The sequence below is a fragment of the Setaria viridis genome, chromosome 5 (genome assembly GCF_005286985.2).
Source record: "Setaria viridis chromosome 5, Setaria_viridis_v4.0, whole genome shotgun sequence".
Classification (NCBI taxonomy): Eukaryota; Viridiplantae; Streptophyta; class Magnoliopsida; order Poales; family Poaceae; genus Setaria; species Setaria viridis.
Window position 1 is genome coordinate 45,759,697 of NC_048267.2, and position 16,475 is coordinate 45,776,171.

Here is a 16,475-nt window from a genome sequence, read left to right on the forward strand (position 1 = left end):
TGTATGCTTTGTGCTGCAGATTGTTTGCGAGTTCTGGATCAGTGTGCGGCATGTGTTGTACCTGAACATCCCGCAGTGTGTATTGCTAGCTCCCAGACGGGTAGGAACCATTGGTCGTACGCTTGATCATGCTGGGACGAACAGGAGAGGTTGAATCATTCAGGCGGCATGCAGATATGCTGAGCAGTGGATCTGAGCGCAAACTGAATTGATGAGCTAAACAGTCATCTCCCTCTCATGGTGCCGTTCCTGTGCTTCCACTGAGAAGTAGCAAGACTACAATAGAGACGACATGCAGGGCCATGAGCAGAAATAATTGGAACAGAATGATTCCGCCCGTGTAAAACGTTCGCCAAACCCTACTCCGATCCGTGGCATAGGTGCAGACAGAAGCAGATATATCCTATTTTGTACACTGAAATTTGAACTGAATATCTGCGAGCAAGAAGGCTCCAAGAGAGGCCATGCCGGCAATGATTATTCCAAGACCGTCGGCAAGGGAGCTACGAGCGCAGCCACGCGTAGATCTCCGCCGGATCCACCCGCATCGATCTGCTCGCGAGACGCCAAGATTTATAGCGGGGAACCAATCGATGGCGTCGCAACGGCGGCATCATCAGCAACAAACAGAGGAAATGGAAACGTTTGGCACGCGAGAGCATGCACGCCTGCCCCTGCCTGCCTGATCGTGACGACTGACGAGCACATGGAGCTAGGAGCTAATAGCGTTCTCCTCCCCGTCTCCATCTCCGTCCATCGCTGCCTGCCGGGGATCAGCATTCGTCCGCCAGTTGGGGGTGGGTTGGGCAGCTTGTAGCCTTGGCCCTTGGGGAGTAGCAGCGGCAATGGCATGGATGGGATGATGTATGGGTCGGCATGCAAGGTGCCAAGGTTGATGGATCATGGAAGCATGTGCATGCATAGCGCGATGGATCAATTATTGGGTGTGACATGTCGATCTCGCGCGCGGAGGCAGGCCTGGGGTGCCGGTAAGGGAGGGAAAACGCCAAAGGCAACCCAGTGCGGTGCTCGTCTTCCTGCGGTCCTCTCCTTCCCTGGACCGAGCTAGCAAGCGTCAGCTGACTAGTCCGCCGAGCACCACCAGTCGAGATGGCCTGTACTTGTGGTTGTGGTCATCGCCCCTCGCCGTTGCTAGCTGCTCAAAGCTTGTGGCTGTGCCTCCTGCGTCTTGTGCTTGGTGTCCACAAGCACAAGCGTGTGACAAGTACTAGCCGAGCTGTCTGTCTTGTTCCTTGATCGGTCGGGGACGGGGAGGTCGCACTCTCATTTTTTGCCGTATGGGCTGAATTTCATGGGCCCGCGTGAGCCCAAAACGAACCGTGCATAAGCTGTCTGCGCTCCGGCCTTTGCGCCCGCTCCTGGTTTCGCGGTATCCGCACGCCGGCCCAGAGCTTACAAAGTCAACGTTTCACGAACCATCATCTAGCAGACTTGCGAGCCAAGCAGCTTGCGTCGCGCACAGCACACGCGTGTGTCAGCGTGGGTGCATGTCCAACTCCAGCGCCCGGTTCATCCAGGGAACATTTCCCCCTTCGTCGTCGACGTCAGCGTGTAGATCATCGGCATCACACGGTCCCCCGACCAACAACCCAAAAGCAGGCAAACAAAACCAACACGGAACTCGCGGCAGCCCACCAAAGGAATCCGAGCCGTTGGGCCAGGCCGTCCATCCGGTCCGTGGGCAGGCGGGATAGGAGGGAGGGCAAACAAGGAAGTTGGGTGGGCGGCACGCGTGGAGCAGCCGAGCCGACGCGACCCAGACCGAGGCTCCCGAGAGGCGGCGAATAAGCGGGCGGCATCTCACGTGAAGATCCGATACGCCCCCCGGCCCCTCTTTTCTCCGAACGCGCTTGTTCGCCCGAGCCCCTCCCCTCCTCACATTCGCTCCGCTCTCGTCCCCTTCTTCCTTCACCGACCCAACCTAACCAGAGGGCCGCGCCCGCACCCCTTTCCCCACCGACATGGCCGCCGCCGCCGCTGCCGCTGCCGCCTTGTCCTCCTCCGAGGGAATCGTCGGCGTGCCAGCAGCCCTCCCCCTCGACAAGGTGGGTCCTCCACCCCTTGGCCCCGGATCTGTCGCGAATCCGCGCCGATCTGTTCGAGCGGTGCACTGATTTGATTTGATTTTTTTTCCCTGTGCTAGGCGGCGGCGGCTTCGGCCTCTGGTAGCGGTGGCGACCGGGTGGTGGATTGCGGGGTGTGCGCGATTTGCCTCGATAAGATCGCGCTCCAGGAGACGGCCCTCGTCAAGGGATGCGACCACGCCTACTGGTCCGTTGCAAAATCCCCCAACCTTCCCCTTTCCCCCAAATTACCCGCACTTCGTTTCACGGTGGAATTGCCATTCCGGTTATTTTTGGTGTTTTCATTGTCTTGGCTGATGATGTCTAGCTCTAGCAATCGAATTCGTAGATTTGGGACATTTGGACTTGGACCCGTCCCTTCTTTACTTCTGTGTGGTGGTTGACCTGTCTATTGGCATGCAATTCACAAGCTGATTCTAATTCAATTATTTGTAAACTTGCACTGATTCTAGCATCTTAGGCCTATAAAATACGCTATTATTGACAATTTGACATAGCAAGTCTTCTGAGTTAAGTGTAATTCTGAATGGATGTTTGGTTCCTTCATGACTATTCTTCCTAGTTGCCATGTGCTTCTGCTTGCTCGTTACCAACTAACCGTATTTTGAATTCAATGGCTGTTTCAACAACCCTTGCGGTTTCTACCACTATATTCGATTATAATGTTGTTACCCACTTACCCTTTATTCTTCTGCTTCCCAGACGATGATTGTTTTGCTAAAGGGTGATTACTAACTATGTTCATAACTCATTTTTTTTTTCTGGCATGCAGCGTAACATGCATTTTGAGGTGGGCATCCTACAAGCAGACCCCTCTATGCCCACAGTGCAAGCACCCATTTGAATTCCTCAGCGTGCACCGTTCTCTTGATGGCTGGTAACCCCTTTGTTCATCTGCAATGTGGGGGCTTAGTTGTTTCAGGTAGACTGTGTTCTTGATGGCTTTCTTCTTTTCTTCAGCCTACATGACTACCTGTTTGAGGAGAGCGTTTGCCTTCTCCTGAGGGCCGCTTGGTTTGAACCTCTGATCGTAGAGCCTCATGAAGAGGCTCTTGAAGAAGACGAGTTTTACCACCAGTACCAATATGATGACGATGAAGATGATCTTGACGAGGAAACTTATTACATGAGCAGGTCCCCGAGCTTTCGTATTGGTAACAGGAGATGGGGTGACAATGGGTACATCCGAGGAGGCAGGAGAGAGGCGAGGCCAGTGAATAATGATGCGGCAGCTGGTCCATCCAGGACCCCAAAGAAGAAGGAAAAGGCAGCATCGACGTCAGGGTCAGGGTCTGGGTCAGTATCCAAGGATGTCGCTGGAAGGCGGGCGAAAAGGGCTCAGAAGCGAGAAGCTGCAGACAAGGCAGCTGCAGAGAAGCACCTGAAGCACCTGCAGAGGTTGGGACTCGCAAAAGCACCTGCACCTGAAGTGCCCGCAGAGGCTGGGCCTCAGGTGAACGAGTGATTCACCAGCAGCCTCTGTACATAATGGTGCTGTTAAAGAAAACTGCAGCCCTTGGGCCACCAAATAATCTTCCTTTGTGAAGAGCTGGAGCGTGGCCTTGAATCATGGCAACCTCGCCTCATTGTACAGTTGTACTAGTTTCTCAACACTCTTTAGATCCAGCACTGAAAATGCACTGCTGTCTGCACCACAGTTGCAGCTATGTGGTTCTATCTCACGCTGTAACTTTTTTACATTCGGTTATATTAGAGGATGCAAATTGCTAGCTGTGCTGATTTTATGAGTGATGTGGGCATTTCGATAGGACGTTGCAAATCATGTGAAGTGCCTATTCTCCCTGCAACTGTGAACTGTGTATGCGCATGGTAGTGCTTTGTCTGGTGACAGTCAGCGATAAGTGTCTGCTTACCGCAATTACACCACGCTGGTGTTGGTTGCGTATGTTCTGGTGCCGCGTTTAGATACAGAGAACGATCTTTTTTTTTTTACATTGGCGATGTGTGGTGACTAGTCTTTTTTTTTAAAAAAAAGTGGTGACATATGAATTAGTCAAACATGAGATAATTTAACTTGGGTCAAAACTAAAAATAGCTATGTTTGGGAAAGGAGACAGCAAGTACTAACCATGAAAATGGGAGAATCCTTTGTTTAGTTATGTATTCCATATGCATTATTATCATATCATACATGAAGAAAAATGTGGTACAAATGTTGAACATCTGGAGCAATCCTCGTTATCATACAACATTTATAAGAATTAAGTTCAGGTACAAGAACTCTCATAACTTACCGACAGAACTCAAAATAAAGTAGGATGTTGTATATGGTACAAGTCTACAACATAGTTTATGCGAAGAATAATGTAACTGGTAACGCTGACAATACACACATGCTAGTGAAATCATTCACCTCATCAAGGATTTTTTTTCCCATCCGTAATGCTCTTTCCTGTTATTGTTTACTGGTCCATGTATATTGCAGCTAATGCACTGCAGGGTTCTACACGAAAACAGCACTCTTGAAGGACTCCTTTAAGTGTTCAACTTGACGATCACTGAGACCCCTGTGAACTGCTATTGTGAACTGGAATTCCTTAATAGATTGGAGATGATCTATAGTATGGCGAATAAACTTTAAATCTTCTTGGTAAGCACGGAACTGTAACTCAAAATTCTCAAGCTTAGGCATGACACCTTGACTGAAGGACACTGGCATGATCCTACAACTGATAAATAGCTCCTTGAGACAGGGAAGGCTGGATCCCGGAATGATGATACCTTCTGTAGATGGTTCTTTTATGGTGAGTCGAAATCGGACAAGCCTAGGCAGTCCTGCAAATATTTTTAGGTCTTGTGCGCCCACCATTCTGACAGTTAATTCCAGATCAGTGAGATGATTGAGTGATCTAATCCACACTGGCACACTCTGAAAACCATGGTCACCTCTTATTCGCAGACTTTGAAGATGATCAGGTGCTGAAGTTAAGAGCTGGATTTGTAGGTATAAACCGATATAATAACCCAATAAATTTAAATGCAGAAATCGGAGCTTGCACTTGCCGAGTTTGCTGATTATCTTAGGCAAAGTATCCAGACTCCCACCTTTAGACTTTCTTCCTCTCGGGTGTACGCCTACGTAGGACATCTCGAGTTTTCTCAAATTGGTTAACCAAAGTAACTCCTCCACAGCTTCCCTAGACCTCTTACCAGCAACCCTAATGCATAGTAGTTGTAGAGACCTCATGTTTCCAATACCTTTAGGAAGCTCTGCTCCACCAGCAAGCAAATATACCAGCCTCTGCAGCCGAGTAACTTCCACTGGTAGCTCTCGTACGTACGTTTGCGTCAAGTCCAGGGTCTCCAGACATTTTAGTTCACCAATTTGTGCCGGCAGTTCGCTGATCCATGTGCTCTTAAAACTCAAGTATTTCAGCAGGAACAATTGACCAATGTCCTTCAGGTGTCTACTGTTTACGCCGTGACAGCATTCAAAATCCAACATCCTCAGGAATCTGCACAGAGGAACAGAATCAAGGTTGTCAATGTTCCCATTAACTGCCAATGATCGAGCATGAGGCATATTCAAACTTGAACAGTCTAAGCCATCTGTTGCGTTGCCACAGTTCAGAGATAGCCGACGGACATAAGGTCGTTGTGTGGATGTACCACGGCGATTACCTATGAGTGTAACAAAGTTCTCTTCAAATGACTCCATTGAGATCAATTCAAATATCATATCATGAATTCTGCATGCATGAGTTTCACCAAAACAATCAAAATCAACTGCCAGGATCATGCTCTGTTCAATTAGTTCACTAAAGTAGTCTTCGGCTACTTCCTGCACGGTCTTACCGGGCTTTTCATCTACAAATCCTTCTGCTATCCATCGACATGTCAACCGATCCCTTTCGATTTTGCAATTCTCAGGAAATGCACTGAGATACAGACGGCAGACCTTGAGATGTTGAGGAAGATCATCATAACCAACCTTTAGAGCTTGCCTCAATCTACGGAGACCATCATTGCTTTCAATCTCAGACCCTAAAGAGTTGTAAGCTTTGTCCCACTTTTTTGCATCTGGCGATGTAGCAGCCAAAAAGCTCGATATGCAGACTATGGCTAGTGGCAAACCAGCACACTTTTTCAGAATTTTCATGGACACTTCTTCCAAAACATGAGGGAGGTTGTCTTCAGAACCGAAAATTCGACCAAAAAACAATGTCCTTGAGTCAAGGTCCTTCAGAGATGCTACTTTATGCACGAAGTGACCAGGATGATACCTTGAGCAGCATGCATTGGCAACAAGCTCATTTCTAGTAGTTGTGATAATGATGCTATCAAAAGTGTTCTCAGGGAGAACACTTGCTAATATTATTCCATGCTGATATTTCCCACAACTCATCAATGATGATCAGGTACCTAGAATGGCATTCCGACGTAACAGTGATTAGCTAGGCAAGCAAAAGGAAGAAAAATCATACAGATGCATTGCTAGAAGTATAACACATGAAGGATATGATATTGATGCGCAAACAAATCCAACCTATACAAACATGCAAACCCAAAAATCAATTGGAGCATCATAAAAGAAATATCAACAAAAATAATTATAGATTATTTTTTCCTAATCCTGCAAATGGGATCTTCAGATCCATGCAATGGCAAGCTTGTAGCAAACTCAGCTCATAGGAACCAACTGGTAGTAGTGAGAAGCTTTTAGTAAAGGACGGGCAGATTTTGCTTCTGACTTTGTCCTATTATTTCACATCCAGTTCTAAGTCACTGTAAGCATACAGGTAAATAATGTGAACTGAACTTTCACTGACAATCAATATTTTAGTAAAGCCAAATAACCGAAGCACATCCCTAGTCAACCCAAGCATAAAAATAACTGAACTACTCATAAATTAACTGAAACTGCATAAAAATGAAAGAATATGCATAGGAAAGAAAAGTCCAGCTAAAATGTTGGCCCGGTGAATCACCTCTTGTCCTTCAGGTTGTCTCGGATCCTGTGGGCAAGCTGGCTGACATCCAATGTCTCTATGACCGGATCTGGCATGGAGGAAGAACTCCCATTACTATTTACACATGCTCAGAAGCGTCTAAATGGATCGGTCATCGGAATCTATACGATCGACACATGCTCTGATGCTCAGAAGCGTCGATGCGAGTTGGCCGCGCATGCATGCTATTTGGGCTGAGTAGCGGGTCTACACCTACTAACGTATACACGCTATGCTATGCGGCGGCAGCGAAGCTTGCCAGGGCAAGTGACATGCGGCACAAAATTCTCACCAACTTGGATAAAAAAAAAAAGAATTAGAGATAAGATCGCGTTCTATATATGATAAACCCTACATAATTGTATGACCTTAACCCGTAGCAACGTACATGCATATTTACTAGCAGAATAGTAAAACGAGATAAAAGCTCGGTACTGTTAGGGATAATATAACCATAGATATCCGAGGATCGATTGTTCAACAACTTGTAACGAGTAGCAATGGAGATTGAGGTCGTCCCTGTAGATTAGTTGTACTGTATACAAGATGGTGTCCATGTTTGAATCTTTTCTCTGCCCCCGCGCGCATGATGCTAGTTCTGCGGTGGAAAGGAAGCATGCTGCCCGGAAATGCTGAGATGGAGGAGCGGGAGAGTCGGTGTCCCATCCTCCCCCCGACGGCGACTACGCTATCCCCTTCGTCGCTGCCATCGATCGGGCCTCGGGTGGGCCGGCTTGCAATTTTTGCGGGCTGTTTGTTGTTGAGTAAACCCAGGAGAGGAGGCAAGCGGCCCATTTCATTTGATTGCGGAGTAGGGGGGCACGGTTGGTTAGTGTCCGTACTACTGGTGTACTTTGATCATTTTATTTGATCCCCTTCAAATTACTCTGTGTTCAAAATATTTTCGAAACAGCCTAATAAATTTAAATGCACGTGTCCAGGAGCTGTTATTGGTGAATGAACTCGTTCAGGATAGATTGTAAATTGCACTGTGTTTTGGATCCTACGAATTACATGAATGTGTACTCCGACGATCCTAATTTTGAAGGTACTTGGATGAGGACCATATGGTTATCCTCTTGTAGGAATGTTCCTCTATTATGCGGGATCGCAGCGTCCGTCAAAATCGAGCGGACGGGGTCATTGGACGCCCTCGCTTAAATGTGTCTAACAGTGTGAAATCAACATCCATACCATCCTTTCGATAAAAAAAAAATAGGATGAATCATTAAAAAAAATAAGAACATGACCATCCTACCCTACCTTGTCTCCGAACAAACGCACGCTCACACGATGAGGAGCAACCGTGTGCGCTTGCCCGTTGGGTCGCGTCGCGTGCGACGGATGCGAGAGATGCTGGCAACGACAACAGGGACGCACGTCTCTCCGTCCGACCAACAGGGAAGGGGAAGGGGAAGGGGAAGGGGTGGACCAACACATGTCACGTCAACAACACCTTGCCGGCACGCAACAGCGTCTCCACGCCACGGTTCAGTCAACTCCATCCTCGACAACCGCACGGTGCGCCACGCCGAGCCGATGTCCGGACCGGACCCCTGTGCCTGTTGAGCACTGGCTCCACCACCATGCACACGTTCGATCGGTTCGGCACTGTTCCCGGCCGAACGGGTGGGTCGGAAGGAAGCCCAGCCGCCGGCCGATCTCGACGGCGACCGCGCGGCGAAACGTGTGGTCGCCCGGCGTGCAATTGTATTCTTCTACTACTACAGCGACGGGCGACGGAGCATCGGGGGAGTGACAGGTTAAAAAGGCGACACTCGTGACGGGACCTGTGCCCTGTACCACAGCCGGCCGAGCACACATCTCCATCTTGCAAAAGCTATGTCCCTACGCCGGCCCTAGGGTTTCCATGACCCCTACCTAGTAGCAGTAGGCCTCCCTACCCAGCAAGGACACTCGAATGGATGGCCATGCCACGGAATGCTACCTTTCGACGCAGCACATTTGCAAGCTGGAGAGAAATATCTCCCTTCACCTTTCAGTAATCACCCTGTAGATTCACGGGTCGAGATGACGAAATAATTCATGGTGGTAAGAACAACACAAGCCAGGCAAGAAACTATAACGCTGCATGCATCGAGCAAGTTTGCATGCTCATGAGCTCATCCAGCATTTGGCGACAAAATTGAGCAGATTGACATATGGACTAGAATAGAACTCGGGTATGTAGGCTTTTCGCCATTACACGCGACCTTGCCCCGGCTGAAGAACATATATGCACGAGAGAAGCTACCTTGGTAGGTGACGCTCTCGAGCAGTTAAAATTCCATCACCTATATCTTTACCTTTTTCATCATGCCATGATCGTTTGATCATCACCGCTGCTTTTAGTTCTGCACATTGTAGCGTCCTTCACTCGTCAGAGCCGGACAATTTGTGCAGGAGGAACTGCAAAAGCAAGGCAACAACACGAAAAGGGAAAACAAAAGGCTGAAGCATGCTAAAATAAAAGCAGAGACAAATGCCGAATACATATTCACAACAAGATGCAGTAAACTGCAAGCAAAGGTGATACAATGATGACTGAAGGCGGGGGAAAAAACGCACAAACACGTTCCCCACACAGTGCTAGTAACCCAATCTATGCAATTGCCTTCAATGCTTTATAACGCAATATTTCATGAGTATCAGCATTATTATATTCATCTCTTCCAATTCAAGATTAAAGCCTCACCTGCATAATTTAGAACTGATACTAGATAGAACAATTAATACCACAAACACTTGCCAGGTTTTTGTCCTGGCAGATTGAGATTGCCGTAAAAAAAAAAGGCACAACACATGACACAACCGCATGCAGAGCACATGATAAATTGCGAACAAGCTGTATCACAAAATCACATAATTCCCTGCAGAGCCAGTGCACTCAATATATGAATCCATATTTACCCAAACTTTAGCTTCAGAACAAGTAATTTATTTGCCAATAGGCACAGTCAACTGGCTAAAGTCAACGATAGAAACATATAATCATTTCCAAAAAAATACAAACATATAATTCCCTGTAGAGCCAGTGCAACACTCAACTGGAATCAGTATTTACCCAAACTTTGGTTTCACAAATATGTAATTTCTTCACAAATCAACTGGCTAATAAAGTCAACACTAAAAAAAAACAGGGACAGATGCGATTGTCTGTACTCTGTAGGCACAGAAGAAGAAAAAAAACACATCATGCTTTTTAAAGATATAGAGATATATGCTGTGCGCAGTAAACTCCCAATGGCAGATAAAAATGCTCTTGACAAGACAAATATGAGGGACTCTGTAGCCTGTACATTCCAAAAGATAAACTGACAGGTGCAAGAGTACTAGAAACTATTAGAAGCTACCTTTGTGCACCTGGTATATATCATTCATAACAATGGGTAAATTCAAAGCAGCAATATTACCTCCTAATCTCCTGAATGACATGTAATACACCAAACAAGTGAAATAAGAACTATACCCAATAAATCCATAGAGGACAAACAAGGCATAAATGATGGCTAGATGTACAATTGCCTCATGTTCACGAGAAACCCATTCAAGCAACCATTAATAATTCTTTTTATCTCGACAAATAAACCAATCATGCACTATCCATCAAACACAGAATTGATTACAACAGACATCTTTAAATATGCATTCGCATCAAAATTCCTGTTCCCTAAACTCCCCTATTTAGGCTTTATCTATGCATGAAAAGTGTACACAAGGCAATAGCAATTAGATACAAGGTTGCTCTTAATCCAACAGAATTGCAAGCAAGCCTTATTTTGTCATCATTGCAAACAAATTGTCGGTTTGAGCTTCAAACAGCTTACGAAAGATGAAGCTATCAGACACTTAATATGAAAGTACTCCTCCTGACGCCCCACAATAACTCAATAATCACGGCAACAAATTGTCTTCCCCACTAAAATGATCAAAATCGCTAGTTGAGGCTTACGACACATGATGGTAAGTATTGATCTCGGTTTGTTGATGGAATATACCAGAACATTTAAACCAGCCTACCACAATTTTGCAAGAGCCATTATCTCACTTAATGTAGTAAGGAAGATGAGTACTTATCAAGCGGTTGAAGGAAATTATATGAATGGGAACACAGCAAATTTAGTACTCTAAACTACTGTCTTCTATTATTAAGCCTCAAAGTATAAAAATTGGAACTAACATGGTAGAAAGAAGGTTGAATGCTCAAGGAGAAAAAACTTTTGCTGATTTATGGAACTGGAACATTAGATATTTTGAATAAAAGAAACATGGCTTGAATTCTGTCCAAATACACATAAATATATTGAAATATCAATGGCAGGATACAAAAATCAGTCATATGTGTACAACACTTTAACTGCAGGTAAGTAACTAACGTAGCCAACTGAAGGTTGGATAGTCAACTGGATTGGCATGATAACAAAAAGACAGCAAACAGACGTCCACATTTCTAGATGGATCTTATTTATTGTTCAGAAAAGAGACGTATCAGAAATCGCAACTTGCTAACAAGCAAATGTATGCATGTGACAAATGTGCACATTGCAGATACATCCACACTGCATGCAAAACGATCGCACCAATCATGCCATCAGTCTGTCAAGTGGCACACGTTTCTTCATCACCAAACCCAGATAAACTCTCTAGCCTAGTTAACAAACTAAAGGTAGCATGACCTGGAACAGTAAGAACAAACTGAAAACAATACCGATCACAAATTCTAAATACCATATTGTGATGTTAAAAGAATACTTCAATTGGTAAAGTCAGAAAAGCCATTCAAGTAAAGAGTCTTATGAATAGCAAAAGTAGCCTACCACAAACTAAAGGTACCATGACCTGGAACAGTAAGAGCTAAACAAATATTCAGTTTGGAAGACAGTACCACCACAATTCGCGGTGCCCGAGATGGACGCATTCGCCACGACTATCTACAGCAAAGAATAAAGAAGCAAAGTGAACAGTGGCCGTGCTCCCTGACGGTTGACAACAGTCGACAAGACGATATGGACCAATGCCATCATCACACGTACTACATGAGATAATAGCAGCTTTGATGATGACAAGATTGCACAACAACACCAATCCCAAATTTTTAAAAGTGCTCCAGAGCTCATGACCGCGGATGCCACCCATATGTGCTGTGAACTTGTGTTCTAACAGAGAGTTAGTCCAACTTGTTAAAAAGGCTTTAGCTATGCAAAAATGTTCACTGATTGCAAAAATGGAGTACTGCAATCAAATACAACGAACCAAATCAAAACACCCGACCCCAAAAGGAGCAGACAGTGCATGGAATTGCTTTTTCCATCACCACCTTTCTTTCGTTTCACATCTTGTCAACCACGACGGGATCCGGCACAAGGAATAAATATGGGGGCTTGCACAAAAAATAAGGAGAAGGGGGAGCAGGAGGCCACCATGACCTGCATCCTTCCCCTGAACGTGTCCAAAGAAGGAAGAAGCGGCATCACCGGCGGTAAGGCAGGCTCTAACATAGGACGGGAGTAACATGCTTGATCAAGATGGTTTATAATATTCTAAGCGCAAGGATTATCCCATCACATGCATTACACATTGGCCTCCAGGATACAAGTCCCAATGCACGTAGTAGTAGAAGATGCTCCTCCACACGTCACAAGGCCAGGGAAAGAATCCATGCCTTCCACACCTACCCATAGAAAAACGAGAAGAAACCAAAGGGGGAGTGCCGGCGAAAACAAGTGAAGCTCACAGCAAGCTCCGGTGGCCAAATTAGGCACGCAAAGAGCAGAGCGGCCGGGCCAATCAAATGAGGGAGGGGTCAAACATTGCAGCTCTCTCAAGATGCTACTCTATCAATCACGAGGCACAACAGCGCACGGCTCAAGGTGCTCGAGGTGAGGTGACCCCCACGGCGCGAACACATCCCCAAATATGGAAATGGAGCGACAGGCATTGGGAACAGGAGAGAGCATGAACCGGAGGCCAAGAACCAGCAGGCAATATCTTATGCATAAAAAGATTTTAACCTCGCACTATCTTCTTTCCAATTCCTAACAATTATTCTCCTCCCTACCCAACTTGAAAAGGAACTGGTGCTAGAGCAGTAGCAATAGTACAACTAAAAACAATTCTTCATCGATGCTATTATACACCAACGAATCACTAATAATTTTCTTCACCAAGATGGGGTGAAGTTGGACAGCCACCATGCATTGGTGCCCTCTCTAATGGCGGCGCGGGCAAGAAGGACAGAAAATTGAACTCCACTAGCAACGAAGAGGAACAAAGAATGGCAATGATCGGTGTAGAACGTACTACTCAGTTCATGGTGTTACCATAGCTTGAACCGCCGAGAATGTGATGCTGTCCTCCTCCGCCGTATAGCTCCGTGGGCCCCATCGAGGCGCCGCCTTCCCTCACGCCGCCGGTGCCACCGGCTCCGGAAGCAGACGCCGCTCCAAGGTGGAGCTCCGAGATGTTGGGCACCCCGGCAGTGGAGTCCTCGTTGCTGGTGGCGGCGTGGCGGCCGTCGTCGGGGCCCTGGTCGTAGAGGAATCCCTTGAAGAGGTGGCCGTTGATGGTGACCATCGCCTGGTACGCGTACTCGTCCTCGCCGTCTTCGATGGACGTCACGCGCACGCACTTGAACACCGCCGGCGCGCGCACCTGCCGCGGGAGGCTGTCCCTGAACGACGCGTCTGCAGCGAGACAAATGCTTGCTTCGGTGAGCATCCATCTATCTGGAGACACATGATGTATACTGGTATAGTGGCGATAGTACCTTGGTGGCTGGAGGTGGTGTCGAAGCTTCGGGGCGTGGTGGCGTTGGAGGTTGATGTGTGGGAGGTGGTCGTCTGCGACGAGAGGAGGCGGGGCTTCTTGGAAGCGGAGGCGGAGGCGACGGCCGCAGCAGAGGCGGTCGCGGGCGAGGAGGAGGCGGAGCCGGAGGCGGCGAGGTGCTGGCGCTCACGTCGTCGGGCGGCGGGGACCCAGGTGCTCTTGACGTGGGTGGAGCAGTCGAAGCCGCGGCTCTTGCAGCAGGTGCGGCACCGGTTGTGGCCGCAGTCCTTCTTCGCTTGGTTGCCGCAGTCCTGGCACGTGGTGGCGCCGGAGCCGGAGGAGCCGGCGCCGGTGTCCAGCATCGGGAGGGGCTTCTTGAGGTAGGCGAAGGGGCTGGCGCTAGGGTTAGGGTTAGCGGCCGCTGCCGAGGACGGCGACTGCGGCTGCGGCTGCCAGAACTGGATGGCGGCGCTGCCGGGCGGGGCCCCCGAGCCCGACTTGGCCGCGTCCGGATCAAGCACGCAGGGGCCCCCGGAGAGCAGCGGGAAGATGGGGTCTCCCGCGGCCGCCGCCGCCGCCGCCGCGGCCTCGTGGTGGTGGTGGTGGTGGTGCGTGTGGTGGAAGGACGCGGCGGGCGCGACGACGACCATCCCCACGTCGGCCATCCCGTAGTTCAGCGCCGCCGCCTGTCGCATGGACGCCGCGGAGGCTGCCGGGCCCCAGAGGCCTGCGCCCAGCGAGGCGCCGGAGGCGGCCGCGGCCGCCGCGGCCGCGCTGGCATTGAAGCCGAGGGAGAGGTCGTCCCCGCGGCCGGCGGCGGCGGAGGAGGCGACCCAGTCCGCGAAGGCGCCGGTGTCGGATGGGAAGCGCCGTCCCGAAGCCACACTTATAGGCCCGGGGATGGATTTCGCAGCGCTGCGACGCGAGAGGAGGAGAGCGGAGATTTAAAATTCTCGCCGCTCCCCGGCCTGTAGATAGAGCCTAGATTTCGTTACAGCCGCAGCAGCAGCAGCAGCAGCAGTCGCCGCCGCCCGCAGCAGCAGCAGATAAAAAGGAAGACGCCGCTGGCCGCGCTCTCTCTCTCTCTCTCTCTCTGCCTGTGGTGGAAACGAATAAAAATCTCCTCTTCCCCACCTCTCGTCTCCTCCGAGCACCGAGCTGAGCTGAGGTCTCAGGCTCGCAGCTGCTGCGGCAGCAGCTGCTGTCTATGCTAGCGGGAGTGCACTAGAGCGCCCTGTCTCTATCCCCCGCCTTAATTACTCGGCTCCTCTGCCCTCCCCTCCTATATACCTGGGCCTATGATAATCTAGTGGGGAGCTCCTCCTTTTTCTCCCCCTCCCTTTCGCCCAGCCCGGCTGTGATTTTTCTATTGCGATTTCTTGAGCCTACTAGGAGAGTGACATGAGAGGGGGGAGAGAGGGAAGGGAAGGGAAGGGAAGAGAAGCAAAACAACAAAGGCAGCAGGGGTCGAGAGAGAGAGAACGAAAGCTGTGATGCACTGCTGCCACTGCAGCAGCGAAGAGAAGGCTGGGAGAGAGAGAGAGAAAGCGGAGGCGATTTAAGTGGAGGGGCGGTGTGGGGACACTGAAATTCCTCTGTGAGATCTTCTCGATCACTCCCTATCTATCTTTGGGGGGGAGGGGGGCTTTTTATTGGCTTCCTCTTGCCCGCTTGTCCTGTTGCTTGCCCTCTGCCCTTGCTGCCGCTGCCGCTGCCCACTACTGACGAGCTTCTTCTGCTGCGGCCGCTGCTTCTGCGCCTGCCGATCCTGCAGCTGCGTTAAAAGCTAAGCGCTCTGCTTCAACCGAGGGATCTAGCCTGCAGCTGCCTACACTACCACCAGCATTGGTGTCCATGTATCCCACACATCCACACACCCAGAGTCAGAAATCCAATGTACCAGCATTTCCGTTGCCACTCCTTTCCGTTTGTTGCTGGCTCAATGAAAATGTTCTTACCTGAATAAATAGGGTCTAGAAACCCTGTTCACGCGAGCTATTTTTTTCTCTCTTCTCCCTCCCTCTCACAGATCAAGGAGGAGCCGGTGGAGCCAGTTTTTTTTCTCCTCCGGCTTCGACTCCTCTAACACTACAGTAGCGCGTCAGTGGAGAAGCCGGAGCTGGTGGGAGCTCCACCAAATTGACCCAAAATGTTTGACACAAACAGTCTTTTAGGCTTTAAAAACAATATTTGCTGGGACCAAAATTAAATTTTAATTTTGACTTAATATGATTGGTGGGAGCACCTCCTTTGATTAAAAATGAGATAAAATTAGCTTGTCAACTTACTGCTCCTTTTTGCAGTATCTAAAATTTGAAAGGCACACCTTTTTGTAGGTCATCGTGTTTGGACTGATTGATTATTGTTATCAGAGTACGGGTGTAGCCGTATTTTCAGGCCTATAAGCAGTAGGCTTGCCCTAAAAATTGCGCGTGCAATGGGACTCGCGAAATTAGAATACTCTCCTTATTCCAAGATTGCGCATACCCTACTCCTAATCAAAAGTATATTTCCTTTTTTTGCAAGTGACAACTCAAACGGACTTTATCCATTGAGGAAAAAAAAGGAGATATCTTGACAAAAATAAAAGGAGATATCTTGTTTGACGTTAAGTGGTCATCTTGAGTTAAGTGGG

The 16,475-nt window shown here is 48.5% G+C and overlaps 3 protein-coding genes across 3 annotated transcripts; 1 reads left to right on the forward strand and 2 right to left on the reverse strand.

The window, feature by feature from the left end:
• The first annotated feature begins 1,865 nt into the window (after positions 1-1,865).
• LOC117857527 (uncharacterized) lies at positions 1,866-3,835 on the forward strand. The gene is made up of 4 exons (XM_034740237.2): positions 1,866-2,066; positions 2,165-2,292; positions 2,878-2,982; positions 3,066-3,835. Exons 1-4 carry the CDS (start codon positions 1,983-1,985, stop codon positions 3,568-3,570), a joined length of 822 nt encoding a protein of 273 aa, XP_034596128.1. The 5' UTR covers positions 1,866-1,982; the 3' UTR covers positions 3,571-3,835.
• Positions 3,836-4,290: 455 nt separating this feature from the next.
• Positions 4,291-8,369, reverse strand: LOC117857526 (disease resistance protein Pik-2). Its single transcript, XM_034740235.2, has 2 exons — positions 7,055-8,369; positions 4,291-6,488 (listed from the first exon to the last, which is right to left on the reverse strand). The coding sequence occupies exon 2, from the start codon at positions 6,469-6,471 to the stop codon at positions 4,570-4,572; it is 1,902 nt and encodes a 633-aa protein (XP_034596126.1). The 5' UTR covers positions 6,472-6,488; positions 7,055-8,369; the 3' UTR covers positions 4,291-4,569.
• A 4,695-nt stretch (positions 8,370-13,064) lies between these two features.
• Positions 13,065-15,567, reverse strand: LOC117857723 (protein LATERAL ROOT PRIMORDIUM 1). Its single transcript, XM_034740551.2, has 2 exons — positions 13,842-15,567; positions 13,065-13,758 (listed from the first exon to the last, which is right to left on the reverse strand). Exons 1-2 carry the CDS (start codon positions 14,533-14,535, stop codon positions 13,379-13,381), a joined length of 1,074 nt encoding a protein of 357 aa, XP_034596442.1. The 5' UTR covers positions 14,536-15,567; the 3' UTR covers positions 13,065-13,378.
• Between the last annotated feature and the right edge of the window lie 908 nt (positions 15,568-16,475).

What these genes read in the sequence shown, in the direction of transcription:
- LOC117857526 (XM_034740235.2), bottom strand. Translation starts at nt 6,471, where the DNA reads ATGAGTTGTGGGAAATATCAGCATGGAATAATATTAGCAAGTGTTCTC.
- LOC117857723 (XM_034740551.2), bottom strand. Translation starts at nt 14,535, where the DNA reads ATGCGACAGGCGGCGGCGCTGAACTACGGGATGGCCGACGTGGGGATG. An exon ending in CACCACCTCCAGCCACCAAG is followed by an intron (nt 13,759 to 13,841) that starts GTACTATCGCCA and finishes GTCTCGCTGCAG; the next exon opens with ACGCGTCGTTCAGGGACAGC.
- LOC117857527 (XM_034740237.2), top strand. Translation starts at nt 1,983, where the DNA reads ATGGCCGCCGCCGCCGCTGCCGCTGCCGCCTTGTCCTCCTCCGAGGGA. An exon ending in CAGCCCTCCCCCTCGACAAG is followed by an intron (nt 2,067 to 2,164) that starts GTGGGTCCTCCA and finishes TCCCTGTGCTAG; the next exon opens with GCGGCGGCGGCTTCGGCCTC. An exon ending in CACCGTTCTCTTGATGGCTG is followed by an intron (nt 2,983 to 3,065) that starts GTAACCCCTTTG and finishes TCTTTTCTTCAG; the next exon opens with CCTACATGACTACCTGTTTG.